At 45.8% G+C, this 20257-nt stretch overlaps 1 protein-coding gene across 1 annotated transcript in view; it reads left to right on the top strand.

Moving 5' to 3' along the window:
• The first annotated feature begins 10361 nt into the window (after positions 1-10361).
• The window catches only part of AMPH (amphiphysin), a 118175-nt gene continuing 108279 nt past the window's right edge, over positions 10362-20257 (top strand). Inside the window, exon 1 of the mRNA XM_061996544.1 lies at positions 10362-10430. Within this exon, the coding sequence (XP_061852528.1) occupies positions 10362-10430 (69 nt within the window). The remainder of the gene's footprint in view (positions 10431-20257) is intronic.

Below are 20257 nucleotides of genomic sequence, written 5' to 3'. Positions count from 1 at the left end.
CAGAAGTTTTTATTGACTTTGATAGGTAGCTGGGACAGGCCTTGAAGCCCCAGAACTTTAAAGGAGCTTTATACTCCTCTATGACTGCAGCTAAAAATCCATGAAAAATGAAAGCAATTCCACCTGCTCCTCTACCAAGGGCTGGTTTTTGATCACATCAGATTACAAGGAAGACCAACACTAGCTGGGTGTCGACCTGTTTGTGGGAACCACGTGACAGGTTTGATACTGTTCTGCTCATTGGTGTGATCCTTTAATTCTCATTCCCCATCAGACTGAAATCTTTTGTGCATGTTATTTCCCCCTTTTTGCTTTCTTCTAAAACCACAGTGTACCTAAGGAAAATGTGTTCTTAGTTATAAAGATGATAGTTAATATGGAAAGCAGATTCTGTTCATTTGCATCGTGACATGCTTCAATATGAGCATAGACAACTTCTCCCTCTCTCTCTTGACAAGTGCTGTTTACTTCTTCCAAATTCTTTATGAGAGTTTTTTCATGTAATGGACATTGCAAACGATTATGTCAGCAGAGGGGTCTTGTTGGATATATCAAAGGATCCCATCTCACTGCCCTTCTGACATCTGCAGGCTAATTTTGGAGCCCAGGAATTGGCAGCACTGCTCTTTTGGTTATATCTCAAAGCATGTGGAAATGTGTCATGTAAACTCTACATGCTGAGCAATATTTTGATGAGTCATGTAATATAAAGGATGACTTAAAATGTCTTTTCATGTATACACAACACCAACCTGATTCAGTGTTCTGCTCATCTTTGTCACATCCCATTGCTCCCTGCTCACCCCTGCATCTCCATATGTCCCCATCGCCTTTCTCTCCTACCTAGGTCATTGGCCCAGCTGCAAATAAAAAGCTCAGCAGCTCAGTCCTAAAAAACCTACAGTGCATTGCAAAGTTGGGCCTAGGGGGGCTGAGACAGTTTCCAAAGTTCTCCTGAGTTCTAAGGAGTGGGAGAAGGAGAAAGGACTCATTAAGTGTGTAACACAGACTCCATCAGTAACTTTGTTCAGGCAACTTTTACCATGAGCAGATGGGAACTAATAGCAGGTTTTTTACACAGTATATGCCACGTACACAGGACTCACAACTGCATGGCATTTCACTCTTGTCTAATAGCTAAGACTGGTGAGTTGCTGAGCTGATATGCCACTGCTCCAGCAAGGCACTGGATGACTCTTGGCAGGCCAAGGGCTGGCCTCCATCCCTCCTTGCAAAGCAGCTGAACATTTACATTGCTCTTCCAAGTCTTTGTTTTGCCCTTATATTTTAATACCTTTCCAGATCACAGCTTGAAATCTCCTCAATTTGCTGTCTATCCCAGTCTCAACAACCCTGCCTGGTGTTTTATTTCCCATGCTTTGTCTGTCTCCAGCCAACCTGCTTTCCTGATGGCTTCTCCTCACACCTCAGCCATTACCTCTGGAGCTGGGCTCCACCAAACCCAGCCCTTGGCTCACACTCAGCCCACAAACAGGAGGCCAAAGAGCTGCTGTGAAGTGCTGAAGACAGGGCTGCCTTCCTCGGGTGACAGTAGGTGTCTTTGTGAAACCGAGACTCAGAGCCTGGAGCCTCAAATCATGATTTTTATTCTCTGGGTGGGAAAGGTGGGAGGTGAGATTGTTACCACCCACTTGACTGGTGATAACCTGGTGTTTGGAGTGTCTACTCTGCAAAGGGAGACATGGGATTTGGGCCTTGCTTCAAAGCCTCATCCCTCCAGTCCTCAGAGTGCTGTGAGGATCTGCAGGCAGCAGGAGCTGCCATTCCTGGCTTTGCAGTGAGTGTCTGCCCACAGCCAGGCTTGGGAACAGCTTTGCAGCAGCCCACATCCCAGCATGGCTCTCTACAGGGCTACTGAGGAGGCTAAGAGGGGGTTACCTAGTGTTAGGTGTACCTTACTTCCCTGCAGTCCCAGGGAAATCCTGCAAACACACCAAAAATGTGCAGGAAGGCTGGAAATTCTTGAGTTTTATGATTTGCCTCAGAAACATGAGTGTTGGCAGCCCAAGTCTTTCTCCCTGCTGCCAGCAAGGTGGCAAGTCAACTCTACAAGTCTGAGGTGGTGTAGCAAGAAAAAAAGACTTTCCAGGAAGACGGTTGTTCTTCCTTCCCAAAACCATCTGTATCTCTTAATCATGTTTTTGGATTTTAGAACCATTTTAGTAGATGCTCACTATCAGGAAAAATGGCTTTTTTGGCAGATGCCAAGAGAAGAATCAGAAGAAACTTGTTTCACGCTTGACAACCAGAAGCAGTGGAGGCTTCAAAGATTAGTTCACGAGTAGATATCAGCTATAGAGAAATAATTAGCTTTGTGTGTATCACTGCTCTGCCCTGTGCCTCCCACCATTTCTCAGCAGCCTCTCTGAGCTCTTGCTTAAGGTGCTCCTTGTTAACTAGAGCACATCGGCTCTGGTGTAGTGAAACTATTGACACTTGCACTTACACTACCAGCATTCTTAAGTATATTTAATGTTTACCATTAACCGTGGTCAGAAATTCTTGCCTTTACATTGAAAGGGACACAACTAGACCTTTTGCTTCAAAAGCAGGAGAGTACCTGAAAATACTGGTTTGGAATGATGCTATGCTGAGGTGAAATGAGTGCACAGTGAAAAATATTCACCATTTGGTTCTACTCATGCTTTTTCTGCACATCCTTGCCCCATCTGCTGAAAATCTTTATTCTAGTACAGAAGCCTGAGCCTTCAATCTGCTCTCTGACCCCACTCCTCATTTTCCTTAGCATGACATTTTATTTCTCCTCCCTGTTTTACAGGTGTTCAGGGAATACAGAGAAGCAGATGAAGTCCACGACCTCTCTCTACAGAGCGATCCATTCATTATCGATTACACAAGATGTATTCATCTGAAGGCATTTGCAGGCTTTCCTGAAATGTAATTGACACGTAGCAGCCAGGAATTCATTGGTGACTGAGATTTACGAGAGGTTTTCCGAGACACGCAGTTGGAAGGTGTCGTTACTGCGTAGCTCTCGCCTTGCTGCGTGCCGTTTCTGAGATACAACAGGCAGAAAAGCAGCAATGTGTGAACGTTTCTCAGTACCGTTTTGAAGAGGGGAAAGGGAAAGGAGAAGGTGTTAAAATGTAATGCAGATGATGTATAACTTTAACTTTTACCAAGGCTGCCTCTGATGAAAGATGCAAAAAGATACTTCTAAAATAAGACCAGCATAACATTATTAGCTGAAGTCTTTTTTTTTCTTTATACCCAGTGTGTGAGAAAAATCAGTCTCGCATGCCAAGGACTGGGGAGACTGCAACAGTCACAGGATTTGGTTCCTATAGTGACTGTTACAGCAACTGTTAGTATCCAAAGTGTCTTTTCATCTACTGATTGAAAGAGTTCCGAAAGATCTCTTTCAAGAGAAACAGTTGCTGGATGAGTGGTGTACTTATTATCATGCATACTTCCATAATAAGCTGTTACAGACCAGGAATGGAGTCAGGGGAAGGGCCAAAGAAAACTTTTTTGGGGATGGGGGTGCAGATGCAAAGGTTATCTTGCCTCAAAACCCTGCTGTTTGCTTAGAGCTATTTTAAGAGCTACAGAGAAAACCCAAAGTGCCCTCATGGCCAAGAAGGCCAGTGGCATCCTGGGATGCATCAAGAAGAGCGTGGCCAGCAGGTCAAGGAAGATTCTGCTCCCCCTCTACTCTGCCCTGCTGAGGCCTCATCTGGAGTCCTGTGTCCAGTTCTGGGGTTCTCAGCTCAAGAGGGACAGGGAACTGCTGGAGAGAGTCCAGCACAGGGCCACCAAGATGATCAGGGGACTGGAACATCTTTCATACAAGGAAAGGCTGTGGGAACTGGGGCTGTGTAGTCTAGAAAAGAGGAGATTGAGGGGAGATCTTATTAACATTTATGAATATCTAAGTGGTGGGTGTCAGGAGGCTGGGACATCCCTTTTTTCTGTTGTATCTGGCAACAGGACAAGGGGTAATGGGATGAAGCTGGAACACAAAAAGTTCCACTTAAACATAAGAAAAAAACTATTTCCCTGTTGAGGTGAGGGAGCCCTGGCACAGACTGCCCAGAGGGGTTGTGGAGGCTCCTTCCTTGGAGGTCTTCAAGACCCACCTGGACATGTTCCTATGTGACCTGATCTAGGTGACCCTGCTTCTGCAGAGGGTTGGACTAGCTGATCTCTAAAGGTCCCTCCCAACCCCTACCATTTTATGATTCTATGATTCAAAACAAGCAAACCTGGAACCCAGGTTTTCAAATATGCTGAAGGATGCACTAGCCACAGCTAAAACACAATCCTTTAAGTCAGTCAGGCCATTTATGGATGGGACTGTTTTAACTGACTCCAGTGATTCCTTCCTCCTGCATCTGTCCTGGACACCTTTGGGATGAATAATAACAGAACTGGAGCCTCGGTAAATGGAAGATTTTCTTCTTGCCAATAGAAATGTGTTGCAACTTTTCAGTGTGCTGTCTTACTAATTGTGATGAGAGAAGTGCTGGCTTTCATGAAGCTTTGAGCATAGGCCTGAAATTCAGTTTGAGAGTCCTTGGAACAATGTACGAGTTGTGCCAAGAGAATTCAGAACCAATCTAGCTTAATTAAGAACAAACCATGTATTAAGAAAGAAGACTGGAGAGATTTGAGTAAGAATCCTTGATAATCAAAAGCCAGGGGTATCTTCAGAGAGCCCACAGGTTTAAATCCCAACTTTTGACTCCATAATGTAAAGCAGCAGATGCTACAATTTGATGGAGTCTCAAGAGGTTGTTGCCTTTTTGAAATTTGGATTAATGCTTTGCTATGTTTTATGATTTTCACTATTGAAGTGCCTCTCCTGTGGCTGGAGGTCACATTATTCTCTGCAGACCCTGGCTTTTTAGGAGATCACAGAATCATAGAATGGTAGGGGTTGAAAGGGACCTCTAGAGATCATGCAGTCCAACTCCCCTGCTAAAGCAGGTCCACCTAGAGTAGGTCACACAGAAACTCATCCAGGTGGGTTTGGAATGGCTTCCAAGAAGGAGACACCACAACCCATCTCGGCAGCCTGTTCCAGTGCTCCCTCACCCTCACAGTGAAGAAATTCTCCCTTGTATTTCTTTGGAACCTTAGTCCACAGAACTTGACATACCTCTGGCTTCTTGAAGAAGGACAAATCCTATGACCCTCGTAACAAACGTATTTGTTATTTGGCATGTATATATTGTCTTGCATTTCATGGCCTGTTGAACACACAATCAGAGAAGTTGCAGCTAGTCATCTTTCTCCACATTTTAAGCATTCCAGGATTAGGGTTACTCCTCCTAGCCCACGTGTAGGGTGTAAATGGGCATTGGCATTAGGAGTAACCAGGGAGAGGGGAGATGAGGCGTTGAAGTGCTCATTACACCATTATCAGCCAACTCACCAGCAAAGAATCATTTATGGAGACAAATTGAAGCCCTGCAGCCTTTCACTTCACAAGCGTCTAACTTGTGAGAGGAATTCACCACTGGTGAGGCATTCCTTGAAGAATGCAAAATTGTCCTTGAACAGTTTCAAGAAAAAAACGAAAAGAAGAAAAAGAGAGAGATTTTCCCAGTACTCATTGTTGTGCAAACACAAGGAGAAGAGGAGAGGTATGGAGAATTGCAGGGGGAAGAATACACTTGTTAAGCAAAGAGATTGTTTTTTCTCTCAGGAGAAGAATGTCCTGCAGAAAGCCTTTCTGTCCTTTTTACATGCCAGTTAAAAGTATGAGTATTTCTGGTTCTGGCATGTGACTTTCTGACTGGGAAGATGAAATGTGTCAGGAATGTCTATGCCCAGATTCTCCAAGAGCAATTTTCAATGATTTCTGAATGCTGACCTGGATTTGGGTTAAGAGTGGTATTGTTCAGAAAAATTATATCCTTCTAGAGAGTCTTAGTTTGGGAACCTCTTTTTTCTTTTCTCTGATTTTTTCCTTTGTTTTTGGTTGTGTTACAGGAGTCTTTCCTAACCAGGTGGGAAAGCTCAGATGTTGTCAGCATGATTCTCAAAAACTCTTTTTCTGTACCATTCCCTGTGTTTTCAGTTTAAAACCTGGCATATCAGGATGAAGCCAATCAGAACATGAGTATCCTATTCCTACTATCAAGATACTGTTGTCATCTAAATGATACAACTTAAAGCCAATTTCTTGTTGGAGTCCCTTTTGCAATGGGTCCAGGTTGGCAGCTGTCCTCACCTGGGGAGGGAGATGTGCATCTCTGCAGCTCTGGCTGTGCAGAAACTCATTCCTGGATCTCGAGAAAGCTCGTCCTTCTCTTCACCCTCATCTTTTCCTCCTGCTTGTATTTTATTAATGCTCTGGCTATGTAAAAAGTAAAAAAATACCTGGTAGCAGTAAAGTGATACTTAATCACCCACTCCTACCCCACCTGCTAACCCTAAAGGACTTTGGATCTCTTGTCATGTTTTCTAATCTACTTGCCCAGCCTCAAACCTGGATAGATTAATCCAAAGGCAGCAGTAATTCCAAGTTTTCTCTCCCTAGACTTATTATTTTTTCTCTATTTGAAGCTAATTGCTCTAATTCCTTCTTTTTCATAGAAGAAGGCTTGGAGGAGGGAAGGAACATGCTTCCTCCCTTCAGAAGTCGAGCACACACATCCATGTCCCAGGAGTGGCACCACTTCTATTTTATGAAAGCATTTTTTTTTCTTTTGATGCAAATTTTCCACTGTGTCCCACACTTTCCCTGTCTCGTGGCTCTGGCAGGCAGCTCTCCTCTCTGTGACCCGCATCCAAAGAGCAGAGAGACTGACAGAAACTGCCCTTATAATTTAGCCAGCCTTCCACTGCCCATTATACACTGCCCTAAACTGCAAGGACAGCACCAAGCTCTCGTTTGTCTAAACAGATTTACAGTTCAGGTCCTGCGCACCTGAATTCACTTAATTTCTCACGTTTGCCCACACTTGCTGATCTGTTTGTCCCTGCCGTTGAATTTGGGTCCTGAATTTGAATTCTGCCTCCCACAATCCACAGTTACAGCACGATTTCCACTCCTGGGCTGTCCTGCAGCTTCCTTTGAAGAATCTTCACTTCCCACTCCAGTTTGCCATTGCAGTGAGTGTTAAGCAGTGTGCTTGTGAGGGGGGTGTCTTTGATTTGCCACGTCTGGGGTGTGAGTCTCCATACATGGCTGTTTATAGAGCTCTGAGGTGAGTGTTGCTCTGTTACCCCGTAGCAGTTGATACCTACATTGTAATTATCATTGAAATGGAGGGAGCTGCAAAACACCTGCCATTTTTTTCCAATTGTAAAATTGACTCTTATGTACCTGTGTCTTCTAATTTGATTGCTCTGCATGAATGAAGAGTGCTCAGAAAAGCAGAAATGTGTGATGAGAAACTACGACATTGATGAGTCAGATGAGATGCAGATTTCTTCTTTTTCTGGCAAACATTTTGGGTGAACAGGGATCGTTACCTGGTTAAAAGTGGTGACATAGCAGTAGTGGTAATACCTTCTCCCTTCCCCTCAGAGATTTTTATGCTCCAAAATCACTACACCATTAGGAGCATTTTTCTATGAATGACTGATCATCTCTGCTATTCAAGAGCAAAACTGAAGGGAAATCTCATTTTAAAACACCACCAAATAAACCATAAGACAGCAAATATGGGGAGAAAACAAGCAGGGTAAATTGTAGTGAATGATTCTTCATTTTTAAATGTCACCTTTTTCAGGCAAAGGTATTGGCAACACACAGGGGGAAATTTGCCCTGAAGCACATCTTAATGGTGAAATTTTCTCTTGAGACATTTACAGTAAATGATGCGTGTGACAGACAGGGCATTTGGAGAGGTCAGCCTGATTGTTTCCTGGTAAGTACTTTCCAAAATCAAGCTGATGGGGAGCAACATGGGCACTGATAAATTGCCCAGTGAAAAAGTCATTCCTGGCTGTTGTCCAAGGCTGGTAAATGGGGCAAAGCCAGAGCAGGTCAAGGGCCTGAGGAGGAAGAGAGCAGATGTGTGAGCGAGGACAGTCCACACATCTTCACGTTCCTCAACCACCAGCATGAAAAAGCATATTTGGGTTTGGTGGTGGGGCATCTACTACGGTTATATCTGACAACTGGAGACTATATCAGTCCTCCCTCCCCCGATACCCTGAATGCAACCAAATACACTCTGTGCTGCTGATACACGCTACTTTGGTTATCCTTTGGTGAAGAGTAATCAAAGTTGAGACCGCCTCTCTTCATGATGCTTTTATTATTGAAGTGGTGTGATCTTTTTTTGGAATCAGATGCCAAACTGGCCAGGAAGAGAAACTCTGAAGCAAAGATGTGAAAAATTACTTCAAAGAGTTTGAAGGGAGCCCTGTGCACGCTGGGATTCCGTTTTGATCTTTCACCAGCCTAACAGCATTATAAGAGACTGCCTGCAATCTTTCAAATAGCTTCCTTGGTTGCTACAATGTGTTTTCTTTGTCTTTCTGCTTTTGTGGTGTTGTTCGGTGGTTGCTGTTTGGGTTGGGTTGGGTTTTTTTTTTTTCACTTTTAAAAGATGATTATGTGAGAATGAAGCAAGCACCTACCTTTATATAGGTCACAATTTCTTATTAAACATTGCTGCTGCTGCTGGTACATGAAATCTGCTTCCTAATACTACAGGAAAAGGTGTCATGCAGGGCTGGGGCTGGGCAGTTGTCAGAAATACAAGGTCTCCAGAAACATAGCTGCACTTACCAGGTGTATGAGACATTTTCCTGTGGCAGGTACAAGACCTTATGGCTTGTGTATCAACCTGAAAAGTATGAAAAGTATTACAGAGAACAGCTCCCTGCAGAACAACACAGGTGCAGGCTCAGAGCCTAAGATTTAGTGTTTTGCTCTGTATTGCCTTGCCGTGTTTGCTGCTGGGTTTCTAATCTCTGGATCAGGCAACATCCTGCTTGGCAAAACAGCAGAAATAAATGCCAGAAGTGAATTTGGGGCTACAGTACCTGGGAAGGCTAACCTTGAGTGACCGATGTTGAGTGAATCTGTATTTGTAAGGTTTTGGGGTGCTTGAGGGAAGAGAGGGCAGACAGTTTTGTTGCAACTGTGAGTTGTAATTTCAGGAATGAGATAAAAAACCTGAAAGCAGTCTGGAGGCAGTTTATTGCTGTTGGCTGCTCCACTGAGACAGGAGTGAGTGGCAGACAGGAGGAGGCTGCTGAGCAGTGCAACAGTAAGTCAACGCGTACCACTTGTAGCACGGGCACGGTGAGCCTAACGCAGCCCCAGTGAGGGGTGCAAGTCCCTTAACTGCTGCATTGGCCAAGGACAACAGCACCCTGTCTTGTACCAGAAATAGTGCAACCAGCATGACCAGGGCAGTGACTGTCCTCTTGTCCTCAGTGAGGCCGCACCTCATACACTGTGTTCAGTTCTGGACAGCTCCCTACAAGAAAGACACTGGGGTGCTTGAGCATGTCCAGAGATGGGCAACGAAGTTGGTGAACGGTCTGGAGAACAAGTCTGATGAGGAGCGGCTGAGGGAGCTGGGAGTATTTAGTTTGGAGGAGACTGAGAGAAGATACGATCACTCTACAACTACCTGGCAGAGGGCTGTAGTGAGGTAGGGATCACTCTCTTCGGTAATAAATGACAGGACAGGAGGAAATGGGCTGAAGTTACACTAGGGGAGGTTTATCTCAGAGATTAGGAGAAACTTTTTCACCAAGAGGGTTGTCAGACACTGGCCCAGGCTGCCCAGGGAGGTGGTGGAGTCACCATCCCTGGAGATATTCAAAAGATACATAAATGAGGTGCTGAAGGACAGAGTTCAGTGGTGTTCTTGGCAATGTGAGGTTAGTGATTGGGCTCGATGCTGAAAGGCCTTTTCCAACCCAAACGATTCTATGATTCCGTGAAACAACCAGGGGCGTGAGCGGGTGCCTCACATGCCCTGGCTGTACCAGGGGGCTCATGCAGCAGCGCACACGGCCATCAGCTGCTGCAGAGCTGGCAGCTTCCGGAAATCTTCGCCCCCGTTCTCTCTCTCGATGTTTTTTATTCTCTGAAGAAACGTCTCATGGCCAGGAGCCGTCGCTGCCCGCCCCGCGGGAAGCCCACAGCCGCCTCCCGGGGCGCCGGTGCGGGGTGTGGGCTGCGGCCGGGGAGGGCCCGCGGCTCACCTGAAGCGGCGGCGGCGGCCCCGCCTCTCCCCGCCGTGTCTTTAAGGCCCTCCTCCTCCCGCTCGCCCTCCTCCTCGCCCTCCCTCCCTGCATCCCTCCATCTATCCGTCCCTGCCTCGCCGCTGCCGCTCGCCGCCGGGCTCTGCCTCGCCCTCCTTCCCCCCCTCCCCTTCCCCCCATCCCTGCCGCCAGCCATGGCCGACATGAAGACCGGCATCTTCGCCAAAAACGTCCAGAAACGCCTCAACCGCGCCCAGGAGAAGGTGCGCTCCGGGGGTCGGGGGTGGGGAAGGGGCGGCCTCGCCCCGGCGGAGGAAGGTGGCGGCGGTGCCGGGGGTCCGTGAGGGCAGGCGGCCGTGCTCGCCCCCGCACCCGCCGCTGCGGCTTCCCCTCGCCATGCCCGCGGTTTGGGGGGGCGGGGGGGGGGGGGGAAGCCGTTATTATGTAAGTGCCCCATTTACCGTCGCCAGCCGCCCCCCGCCCGGCCCTGCCGCTGCTCGCCCCGCGTCCCACCGGCCGGTCGCTGCGCTCCTCTCCGCTCCGCTGCCGTCAGGCGCGCGGGTGCGGGCGGTGCCGGTGCCCACCTGCCCCCGGGCCCGGGACGGCCATGCCCTGCCCGCCCATCCCGCGCGGCGCGGCTCCCTGCGGAGCGGCCGCGCACGGCTCCGGGGCGGCCGGACAGCAGCCTCCGCCGCCGGGAAATAACGGGCTGAGCTGGCCTCGCCTCGCCTCGCCGCCGGCCCGACTAAGAGGATTGCGTTTCCTTTAATATCCGCGCCGGCTCATCCCCGGGGCGGCCATCCTCCCTGCCGCGCGCCAGGCAGCGGGACGCTGCGCTGTGACAGGGACAGACATCGCCCCCCTGCCCTTCGTGTGACGGCGACCCTCACACCCTTCCCATCGTGTGACAGCGACCCTCATCCCCTTCCCATCGTGTGACAGCGATCTCCCTGCTTCCCATCGTGTGACAGCAATCACCCCCCATACACACTGCCCTTCGTGTGACAGCGACCCCCACGTCCTTTCCTTCGTGTGACAGAGATCTTGGGGAGCCAGAGCAAGGAGTGCTGGTGGAGGCCTGCATCTTCCTCAGCAGCTGCTTCAGTTTTGGGGAGCTCCTCAAAATGTCATGAGGCCAGTCCAAATGTTGCATAGCTGCTGGTGTTTTTGGCTGGGGAAGCCAGGCGTCGATCCTTGCGTTGCTGTAGCCTGGAAACAAACAACTGGCAAAGTCGGGGAGGGGGGGGGGGGAATTTGCAGGAGTTTCTGATCAAATATAAGCATCTTATTGGCCGCTGTTCATCTCAACTGATAAAAAACAATAGGTATCAATGTTCCACACTAGAAGCTCCTTTTCAGCTGATAGGTGTCTGAAAATAGGGCCATAGATACAGACGTTAAACCATGTAAGAAAGCATTTGTGTATGAGCAGATGCAGCATCCATGCCAATGCCAGCTATGAGTACAGTTTGCTGTAAAGCTGTTCTCAGCATGAATTCGGGAGGCATAGTTAACAGCAAGCATTGCAAGTCATCTCTTTTGAGGGCTAATGAAACCTTTATACCCCTCTAGCATGGATCCTGTGTTGTTTACATGCCCTACATAGTAAGGCTCAGGAGAATTAAGAGATGATTTTATGACCACTGTTTCTCATACTTCATTGCATAAAAACCCCTCACTTCCTTTTTGCTACACATTGAACTCTACGGAGCTATAAGGGAATAAAAATTGCAACAATTAATATGTGGAAAAGTCTCATATGTACTCATGTCATTATTTATGAATGTAATAGTTGAGGCTGTCACAGGCAAGTGATGGATTTTCCCTTTCAAATACTGTTACCTAGCTCACAAGGTCATCAAGTACTAGACTTCTCATTACCAAAGTCATGATGCATTTCCATTCTTGCAGGCTTGGACTGCAACTGCTTTTGAGTCAAAAACATAATGCACACTTCAATAGTTTGAAAAGATCTGTTGTCTGTATGGTGTGAGTTGAGCTGCATCAGTAGTTAGTACAAGCCTTGTTTTTTGTCTCTTTGTCAGTGTTGTTACAATTAACTGTCTGGTAAAGTGTCGGTGCAAATCTTAAAACCCACATGTACTGCTTCCCAGTACAGAGGTCTTGTTTAGAGTAGTGTGCAGGCAGGACGGTGTGTTTGGTGTCCTTGGCAAGGACTGCTCATGCACCAGCCCCAGGAGAGATGCCTTGAGCCTAGAAGTGCCTTGGTGGGCTCTGACAGCTGTGCTGCTCTGCCCTTGCTTCCCTGGTCTGCCACACTTAACTCATCCCATTTGGTCTGTGCCTATTGCAGTCAGGCACTTGGCAATTTTGGCTGCTGTGGTGTTTGTTCCTTATGTCAACGGGTCTAAATGTTGCTTATTCACAGAGAAAGCAAGCTTTTGGTGGCCTGGCATGGAGTAGGCAGCAGGACCATGTAGCTGTGCATCCTTGCTTCCCCCTTCATGCTGTGCATGTGTAGTTATAGTCTGAATTGTGCACATCTCTCGTGTCTGCACTTCAAGTCAGCTTTTAGTTCCTTTATGGTTATACAACATAAAATGCTGCTTTTTTTTTTTTGTTTTGCTAAAACTTAAGAAAAAGAAAAGGCCTCCAAATGTAAACATTTGAGAATGATCAGTTTTTTGTTTTCTTACCTTGGGTTTTTGATGACAACAAGTAACTTGTATCTAGGAGGTAAAAGTCTACGATTGATCTCATTTCTGATATTGTGAATAGGATGCATTGTGATAGGTGTGTAATACCTCAATGTCTTAAAGAGATTTTAAATGCATTCTCAGTTGGTTTGTCATGTTGCTTGTAGTGGATTTGGGCACCTCCAGTTTCCTTATAATCAGCTGTGTTTCTAAAGCATTTGTACATACTTTTCTAGCATTTGTTATTGGTGCAACATACATGTTAAAAATATAGAGAGGCTATAAAATGTGAACCTATGGAAACTACTTTTCTAATGATGATGTTGTTCTCTTCAGTCTTCTTTACAGTCTATGAGAAAGTTTAGTTGTATGGCATAGGTAGTGCATGTGTCCACAGGCACATGTGTCTAGTCACTATTTATATGACAAAGGCTAAATACCTGACGTGAAAACGTCTCATTTTGGGCAAATCTACCCACCTCAATTTCTAGGTGTTAAATCCAAGAGTTACATGGACACTTCCTTTAATGCCCTTCTCCTACTTCGAACAAAAGCAATAATCCATCTGTGGTAGGAGAAAAAAAATGTCATTGATGTTCCAAATTCTGCTCTAAGGCTCCAAAAATATTTAAACTATGCAGTGGCAATGGGTGAGATGTGTCAATGTCTTGATATGGCAAATGACATTAAAAATGATATAAGGTGAAAGAAAGAAAGAAGTCATGAAGTGCTAACAAGGGAAAGAAGGCGATTGTCCAACATGGGCTGGACCAGGCCAGGACTCAAAATGAAACATGATTATAAACAGCTAGAAATAATAATGGCTCACTCCTCGTTCTCTCATCTGGAAGATGGATGCTACTTTTGGGGGTAACACATGTGCACTAGTACCCTGATTTTGAATCCATGAGTGTCCCATCTACTACATTACACTGCTCTTTGCTGCATTTCTTAAGTGTCTTTTCCCCGCAAATTCAGGAAGTGTGGATGTGCTGATCTTGCAGCGTCTGCTGGAAGCTGCCAACTGTCAGCTGAAGGATCTGGATTAAAGACTGAAAAACATCAGAATGATTTAGGAGCCTACAGCTCAGTCATAACAGTAAATGAAACACAGATACATTTAAATGTCTGTTTATACTGGAACCTGAACAGATGTGTTGCTAACCAAGGCTGTCTGAGTCAGTTCTGAGGACAAGATTACTTGGATGAAAAGACTGGGTTTGCATCCCTAGATTCCTATGGAAATTTGAATTAAAGATGTTAACTCAATTTATAAAACTAGTTATCACCTTGTCTGCTCAGCTGGAAGGGCCCTGCTAGGATCATCTAGTCCAACTGCCTGGCCACTGCAGGGACAAGAAAACTACAAGCATGGTATCAACAGCATTGTCCATCCTCTTCAACACTGACAGGCTGTGAGGCATCGACCACCTCTCCAGGAGGGGTTTTCCTCTGCAGCATTGAGCATGGTTCATTGTCCCAGGGTTGCTCCTTGGGGCCAATCTGGTGAGGTGCCTGCTGCTTATGCTCCATGAAGGTGGCCCTCATGCTGTGCACCTGGGGAGAAGGAAGATTGCTAGACTCCCAAGTGGGGCCCAGGGAAGACCCCAAAGGTGGCTTCTTGTCCTCTGTACATTGAGCACAGCCTTTTGCCCCAGGGCTTCTCTGGGCCCTTTTAGCTTAGCTATTACCTGTTAATCTTGCCCTTCCAAGGCACTACTCGTGCCCCTGCTCTCTCTGGCTCTTGCCCAGTGCATATTTGTAGTGGGAGTGAGCTCTGCTCTTCCCTTGGCTCTATTTCCCATGAGATTTTTGCTTGTGCCACAGAGCCTGTGTGTGGAAGGGCTCCAGGCTCACTGCACCATCCATTTGTGCCCCTTTCCAGCTCTCCCTGCATGCAGCATAAGCGCTGGTCAGGTTCGAGAGCCCATCTCATGCATCACTGGCCAAGGAGCACAAGGACAGAGCAAGTTTGGGAAAGTAAAAAGTCTGCTGGTCATTGATACATGTCATACTTTGGAAAATGCCTCACGGTACCGTACATCTCTTTTTTTGTGTGTAGTTGGTCCTAATTCTCATTCTTCATTTTCTCACTCCTCAGCAATCAGAGACTGCTTGGCCTGTGCCCCTGCTGCAACTTTCTACAGCTCTGTTCTCACCTTGGCCAGGCTACAAGGGCTGTTTTTTCAAGCTAAACTGAAGTGACATCAGCCTACTCCTGGCTGCACATGGGCATTGTGTTAATGCTTCTGAGCATGGGCTGTGAAAAAGAGTCAGAAAAAGAAAAGAAAATCCTGTTTCCGCTTGTAACCTTTGTGTTATGCGTCCTTGAAAGTGTGTTTGGAGCTGCAAACCCTGTGGCATTTCAGGCAAACCCCAGTCTCACTATTCCTCAACTGATGGTAAGCACAGGGAGCAGCACAGAGCGGTTGTGCTGAGCTGTGCCTGGAGCTGGGCAGGGCAAGCTGTGCCCCGGGTCTGAGGGTTCCATCCAGGAGAGCAGCTCTCTGCTGTGTAGGTCCCAGGCCCATCCAGGAGAGAGGGCAGAGATGGACACAGCTACACCATGACTCAGGCAGGGACTGAAGGCCCAAGGCTGAGCTTGGACACATCCCTGGGCCCTTGGCAGGAGATAGTGGGTGTGAGGGTCCCAGGGGAGGCCAATCCCAGCCATTGAGGTGGATGAGCACCCCGAGGACCCTGGCAGAAGTAGACTTGCACTGCTTATCTGTTCTCCTTCAGGCACTGCTGGCTGCCCACTTTGGCGACTGAATATTGAGCCAGATAGACCAGTACTCTCTGGTGGAGTACTGCTGTCCTCAGGCTCTTCTGATTTAGTGTGTTTTCCAAGGAAAAGAGGCATTTCTTAAAGCTAGCATAAGGAGGAAAAAAATATCCACAGAGAAATTAATAGACATTGCTCACCTCCAAAGGATTTGCAAAGGTTTAGTTGAGGAGCACATCCTGCTTCACACTGAGGACTTGCTCTTTAAGCCTCTCCAGGGGCAGAGGTGTGGGGTCCTGCCTCCTGCCATGGAATCCCTGCTGCACTGGATGGACACACATGACTTTCAAAAAACACACTTCAGCCCTGTTTTTTGCAATTGTTTGCAGATGGGTAATTACTTTGAGACACTGCAGAGCTCTCACCCCCATCAGAAGGTACAGGCCTCCTTTCCACAAGGTGACAGAGCTGATGCCTGAGCCAGGACACACCTACTGGTTATCAGTTTCTTCTGCTAGTGAAGGACTGGGAAGAAATGTCATCAGAGATTTCCTCAGCATGTGTTGGTAGGAAAAGAAAGAGATAGGAAGAAGTATAGTTCACCCAGAAGGGCCCTACAAAGATCAAGTCCAACTGCCCGACCACTTTAGGGCTGACCATAGTTCAAATGTGGTATTAAAGGCATTTGCCAAATGCCTCTTCAACACTGACAGGACATGAGGCATCAACCACCTCTCCAGGAAGCCTGTTCCAGGGCTTTTGGCCACCCTTTTTATACTGTCATATTTCCTAAACTCACCTTCAGTAAGGCTTGCTTATTCCTGGGCATTTCTTGAGTAACTCTTAAAAATCCAACTGAAGTGGCCTTTGACATTGAGTTTCTAGTCGGTAGTATATTTGGTTTCATACAGAATAAGTTAAAGCAGTAAAAATATGTAAGTGTGTATATTACTGCAGGCAGCTCATCACAGGCACAATATACATGTGATGATACAGATCTAGGAACTTCAGGCTCATAAAAGCAAATTACTCTCTGATGATTTAAAACATTGGCCCCCACAGATGTGTTGTAAAATCTAGTACTCTGAGGTCATTCCAGTATTATGACAGACCTCAACATTTAGGATGCTTCTGGCACAAGCACATGCAATTGAGAAGCGACCTCATCTCTCAAGAGCTAATTGTCAATCTCTTCATTTACAAACAGAACTAATTAGAAGTCAATAAGTTCTCATGTGAATGGTACAGTCTGAGCTATACAACTCAGATTCCTCTAGCTTTAGTTTTCAGTATAATAAAAAATTGCATTTCCTTTTTTTTTTCACAGAAATTGTAGAAAAGAGGGAGTGCAAGTGGTCACCTGGCCCATTCTTCTAAACCAAAGCAGAATCAGCTCTACTTAATCAGTTAGGAGTGATTTTCTTGCTAGCTTTTTAAACTATGTAATAGTGGAGATTTTGCAGCTTCCCTAAAATGATCTCTTGCTTAGGCACTGCTAAGAAAGTTCACACTGAACAGAAATGTCCTTTTTTGCAGTTCAAGCCCTTTGTTCCTCCTATTGTTGCTTTCCTGGATGTAGAGGAGTGTGTTCATTCTTCTCTCCTCAAAATTTACGAGTGGTGTTCCTCTCTTGTCAGCATTTCTGTGATCTAGCTGGAGTTACCATATGACCCTCCCAAGCAGGTCAAATAGTATCTATTATTAAAATATGAACTGCTTTTCAATTGTTCTAGTTTCTAATGAACAAGTTAAAAGGTGAGGTAGATTCTGGGTGTCTCAGTGCCAAAAGTGCAGAATACAGGGGAGAGAAAATCCCCAGAACCGCTTCCTCTTAAGTTCTCATGGGGCTTTTTTCCCCTGCTGTGAGAGGGAAAGTAATCTGTTTCTACTGTTCACTTCCCATCTGCAATGTTAACTGTGACCCCATGAGTTACCGTGTAATACACTCTTCCTCATTGTCACTTAGCTTCCATCAAGTCAAGAAAGTGCTGTTTCTTCAGTTTTATGGGGATCCAGAGCTCCGTGTTTGCTGACCAAAGCATTATTAACAAAGGCAACCCCCTCCCGTGCTCTTGCTTGATGATTTCATCTTTTCACTTTTATTCTTTCCCATTTCTTTTTTAGTTCTTGAGCGTGCATGTGTTCCTCTACCGTTCTCTCTATGCTTCACTTAGATCCTCTCTTGAAAACAGAAAAACATTTTTAAAATCTGCTGCTAATTTGTTTGGCTTGAGTCTGAACTCTCTTCTTCACTACACCTCGCTCCTCTAGCAGATTTTGTCTCTTGCGTTGTCATATTGTCTCAGACACAATGTTTCTGACCTAAGGTCTGCCCCATGATAGCCATCAGTGAGGCTGTCATCAGTGATCTGCAGCTACTCCACAGTGCACTGTCACCTTCCTGTTGTGGCACAATTAAGAATGTGGATTTACAGGCACATAGTGGGGAACTGTTGGGTTGATAAGCCGTGTAGCTGGAAAATACAGGAATTCCTGGTCCGGATTGATCACCAGCACCTGCCTCCCCAAACAGGGTGTGCTACTGACCCCTGGTCCAACCAGCTGCTTGGAGGAACTGTGAAGGAAACTGCTCAGCATCTGCTGTAACAGGACGTGTACTTGTGCCAGAAGGACTCTTAACTCATCACAGCTGGCCAGGCTGTGGAGAACCTCTCTTACTGGCTTGCCAGGTATTAAAAGCAAGTGTGGGATGACATTACTGAGTTTAGGAGAAAATCAAAAGAAACAGTGAAAAACACCTTTTTATTTAGCAGTTGTTTACATGAAGAGTACCATAGCTCTTTGAACTCACCTGGAGATGGTAGAGAGATTTTTTTCACCTGCCTAAAATATGCACAGTGGGATTCACCACCACCAAAGCCTCTGATCAGACAGCAATCACTGACATGGCAGTCCTTCTGCTCACCTTGAGTACTGCAGAGTTGGGGCAGAAGGGGTAATGGATGGCTTTGCTGCTTCAAAATAGAGAGCATTTTCCCTGGAGAACTGTTGTTTGGTTTAGTTCATTGGGTTCTGCTGCAAACTCAGCTGCTTGGAGCCTCCAACTCAAAATGTTTTAAAGTCTGGGTCGCTCTTCCCTAAATGTTCTGCAGCATCAGTGCTGTGCATCACTGAGCTTTTGCTGTTCTCCACTGCAAGATCATTTGTTTCTGACCCAATGCATAGCTACTTAGTCAATAGCTGCCCGAATCAGAAACCACAGACTAGCTTGGAAAAGCAATTGTGTCATTTTGTCATGTTGAGTCTCTGCTACCTGGTGTTTCTTAATCTGCTCAAGATGGGCCAGCTGTAAAGATGCATCTAAGAGTTCTGAAGTGTACATTTATGTTTTGAGAAATCCTATTCCTCTTCCTGGCTGCTCTACCTTTCTCTATTTTCTCAGTAATTATTCTTCATTAACTGTAGGACAGGAGCACCTGTGAGACCCTGCAGAATTTTAGACTGGTATGGCCAAGTACTTAGTTGGTAAAATTCTGTTTAGGTATTTTCTAAGAAGGTTGACGTGGCAATGGGAGAGGAGTTCAGCCACCTCCTACATGTAGGGGCATAGAGAAGTCAGTGGCTGGACCACACTCAAGTCCCTGGTCTCTGGCTCCCAGTGCCTTGTTACTACTTAGTTGTTTCTGTTGTTGTGACCTCTACCAACCCTTTTCTGTCAAAAAGCTCCTGCTTATCCCCAGATGAGATCTTCTACTTTGTTCTCCCTGCCTTTGTAGCTTGTTAATTCCTTTGATGCTTCCTTAAAGTCTCAGCTTGAAGTGACTTTCACTCCACGTTTTGGTACCCGCAAGGCTGCTAAATCTGTGCTTTCTGGTGGTACAGAGGCCAGTGCTACAGTTTATGAACTGCAATCAATCCTCTTTATCTATGATACAAAATAGGAGAGGAAGGCCTGCCAAAGCCTTGGGCTGTCACTAAAACAACCATTTGAAAAACAATTTCTAGTCTAGATTAGCAAACAAGCCCCTATAATTTTTTTTCCCAGAATCATTTCACAAAATGCCCTCTTTATAGTGTGTACACACGTGCCTGCACATGCTTACAAGAAACTATCAATCCTATTTTTCCCAGGTTTCAACTTGAAAAATAAAACCCAAAACATTATAAAAATATACTGATTTTATTTTTAACAAAGTAAGGGGTTGAGAAAATAATAATTGCCTGAAGAACATGGAGAATGGAGAGTCTGAAATTTCTTTCTAGGCTGTGATCATCAGTAAGCATTTGCTTGTGTCCTTACAGAGGTATAAGGGGTTAGCAGTACATAGCTGAGGTAGGTGGTGGTCTACAGTGCCATGGGAACACAGTTATATCTACTGATGATTCATGCTTTGTGTCTCGGCAAAGCCCAGTTAAGTGACCCACATGCACCAAGGTTAAGACACATGAAGCACAAAGTAGAAGCAGATGAAACACTGCATACAGAGAAGCAGCTTGATTGAATAAAGGTGATTCATTTTCTCTGGAGAATAATCAGTCTTTGAGATCAGAGAAATGCCATTGATTTCTCACATAGAATGCATATATTGGGTTTAGATTCAGGAATTTATTTAAAGACTTCATTTGCATTCAGGGCATGTAGAAGAATGATTAAAAATGTGATACTGTTATTACACCTGTACACAGATTTGCATCTGGATGCTGTTGCTTATATTTAAACTAGGCTTCCAGTTGTTCGAATTGCTAT

Source organism: Colius striatus, chromosome 5, assembly GCF_028858725.1.
Source record: "Colius striatus isolate bColStr4 chromosome 5, bColStr4.1.hap1, whole genome shotgun sequence".
Taxonomy (NCBI): domain Eukaryota; kingdom Metazoa; phylum Chordata; class Aves; order Coliiformes; family Coliidae; genus Colius; species Colius striatus.
This window is presented reverse-complemented; position numbering and strand designations above follow the sequence as displayed.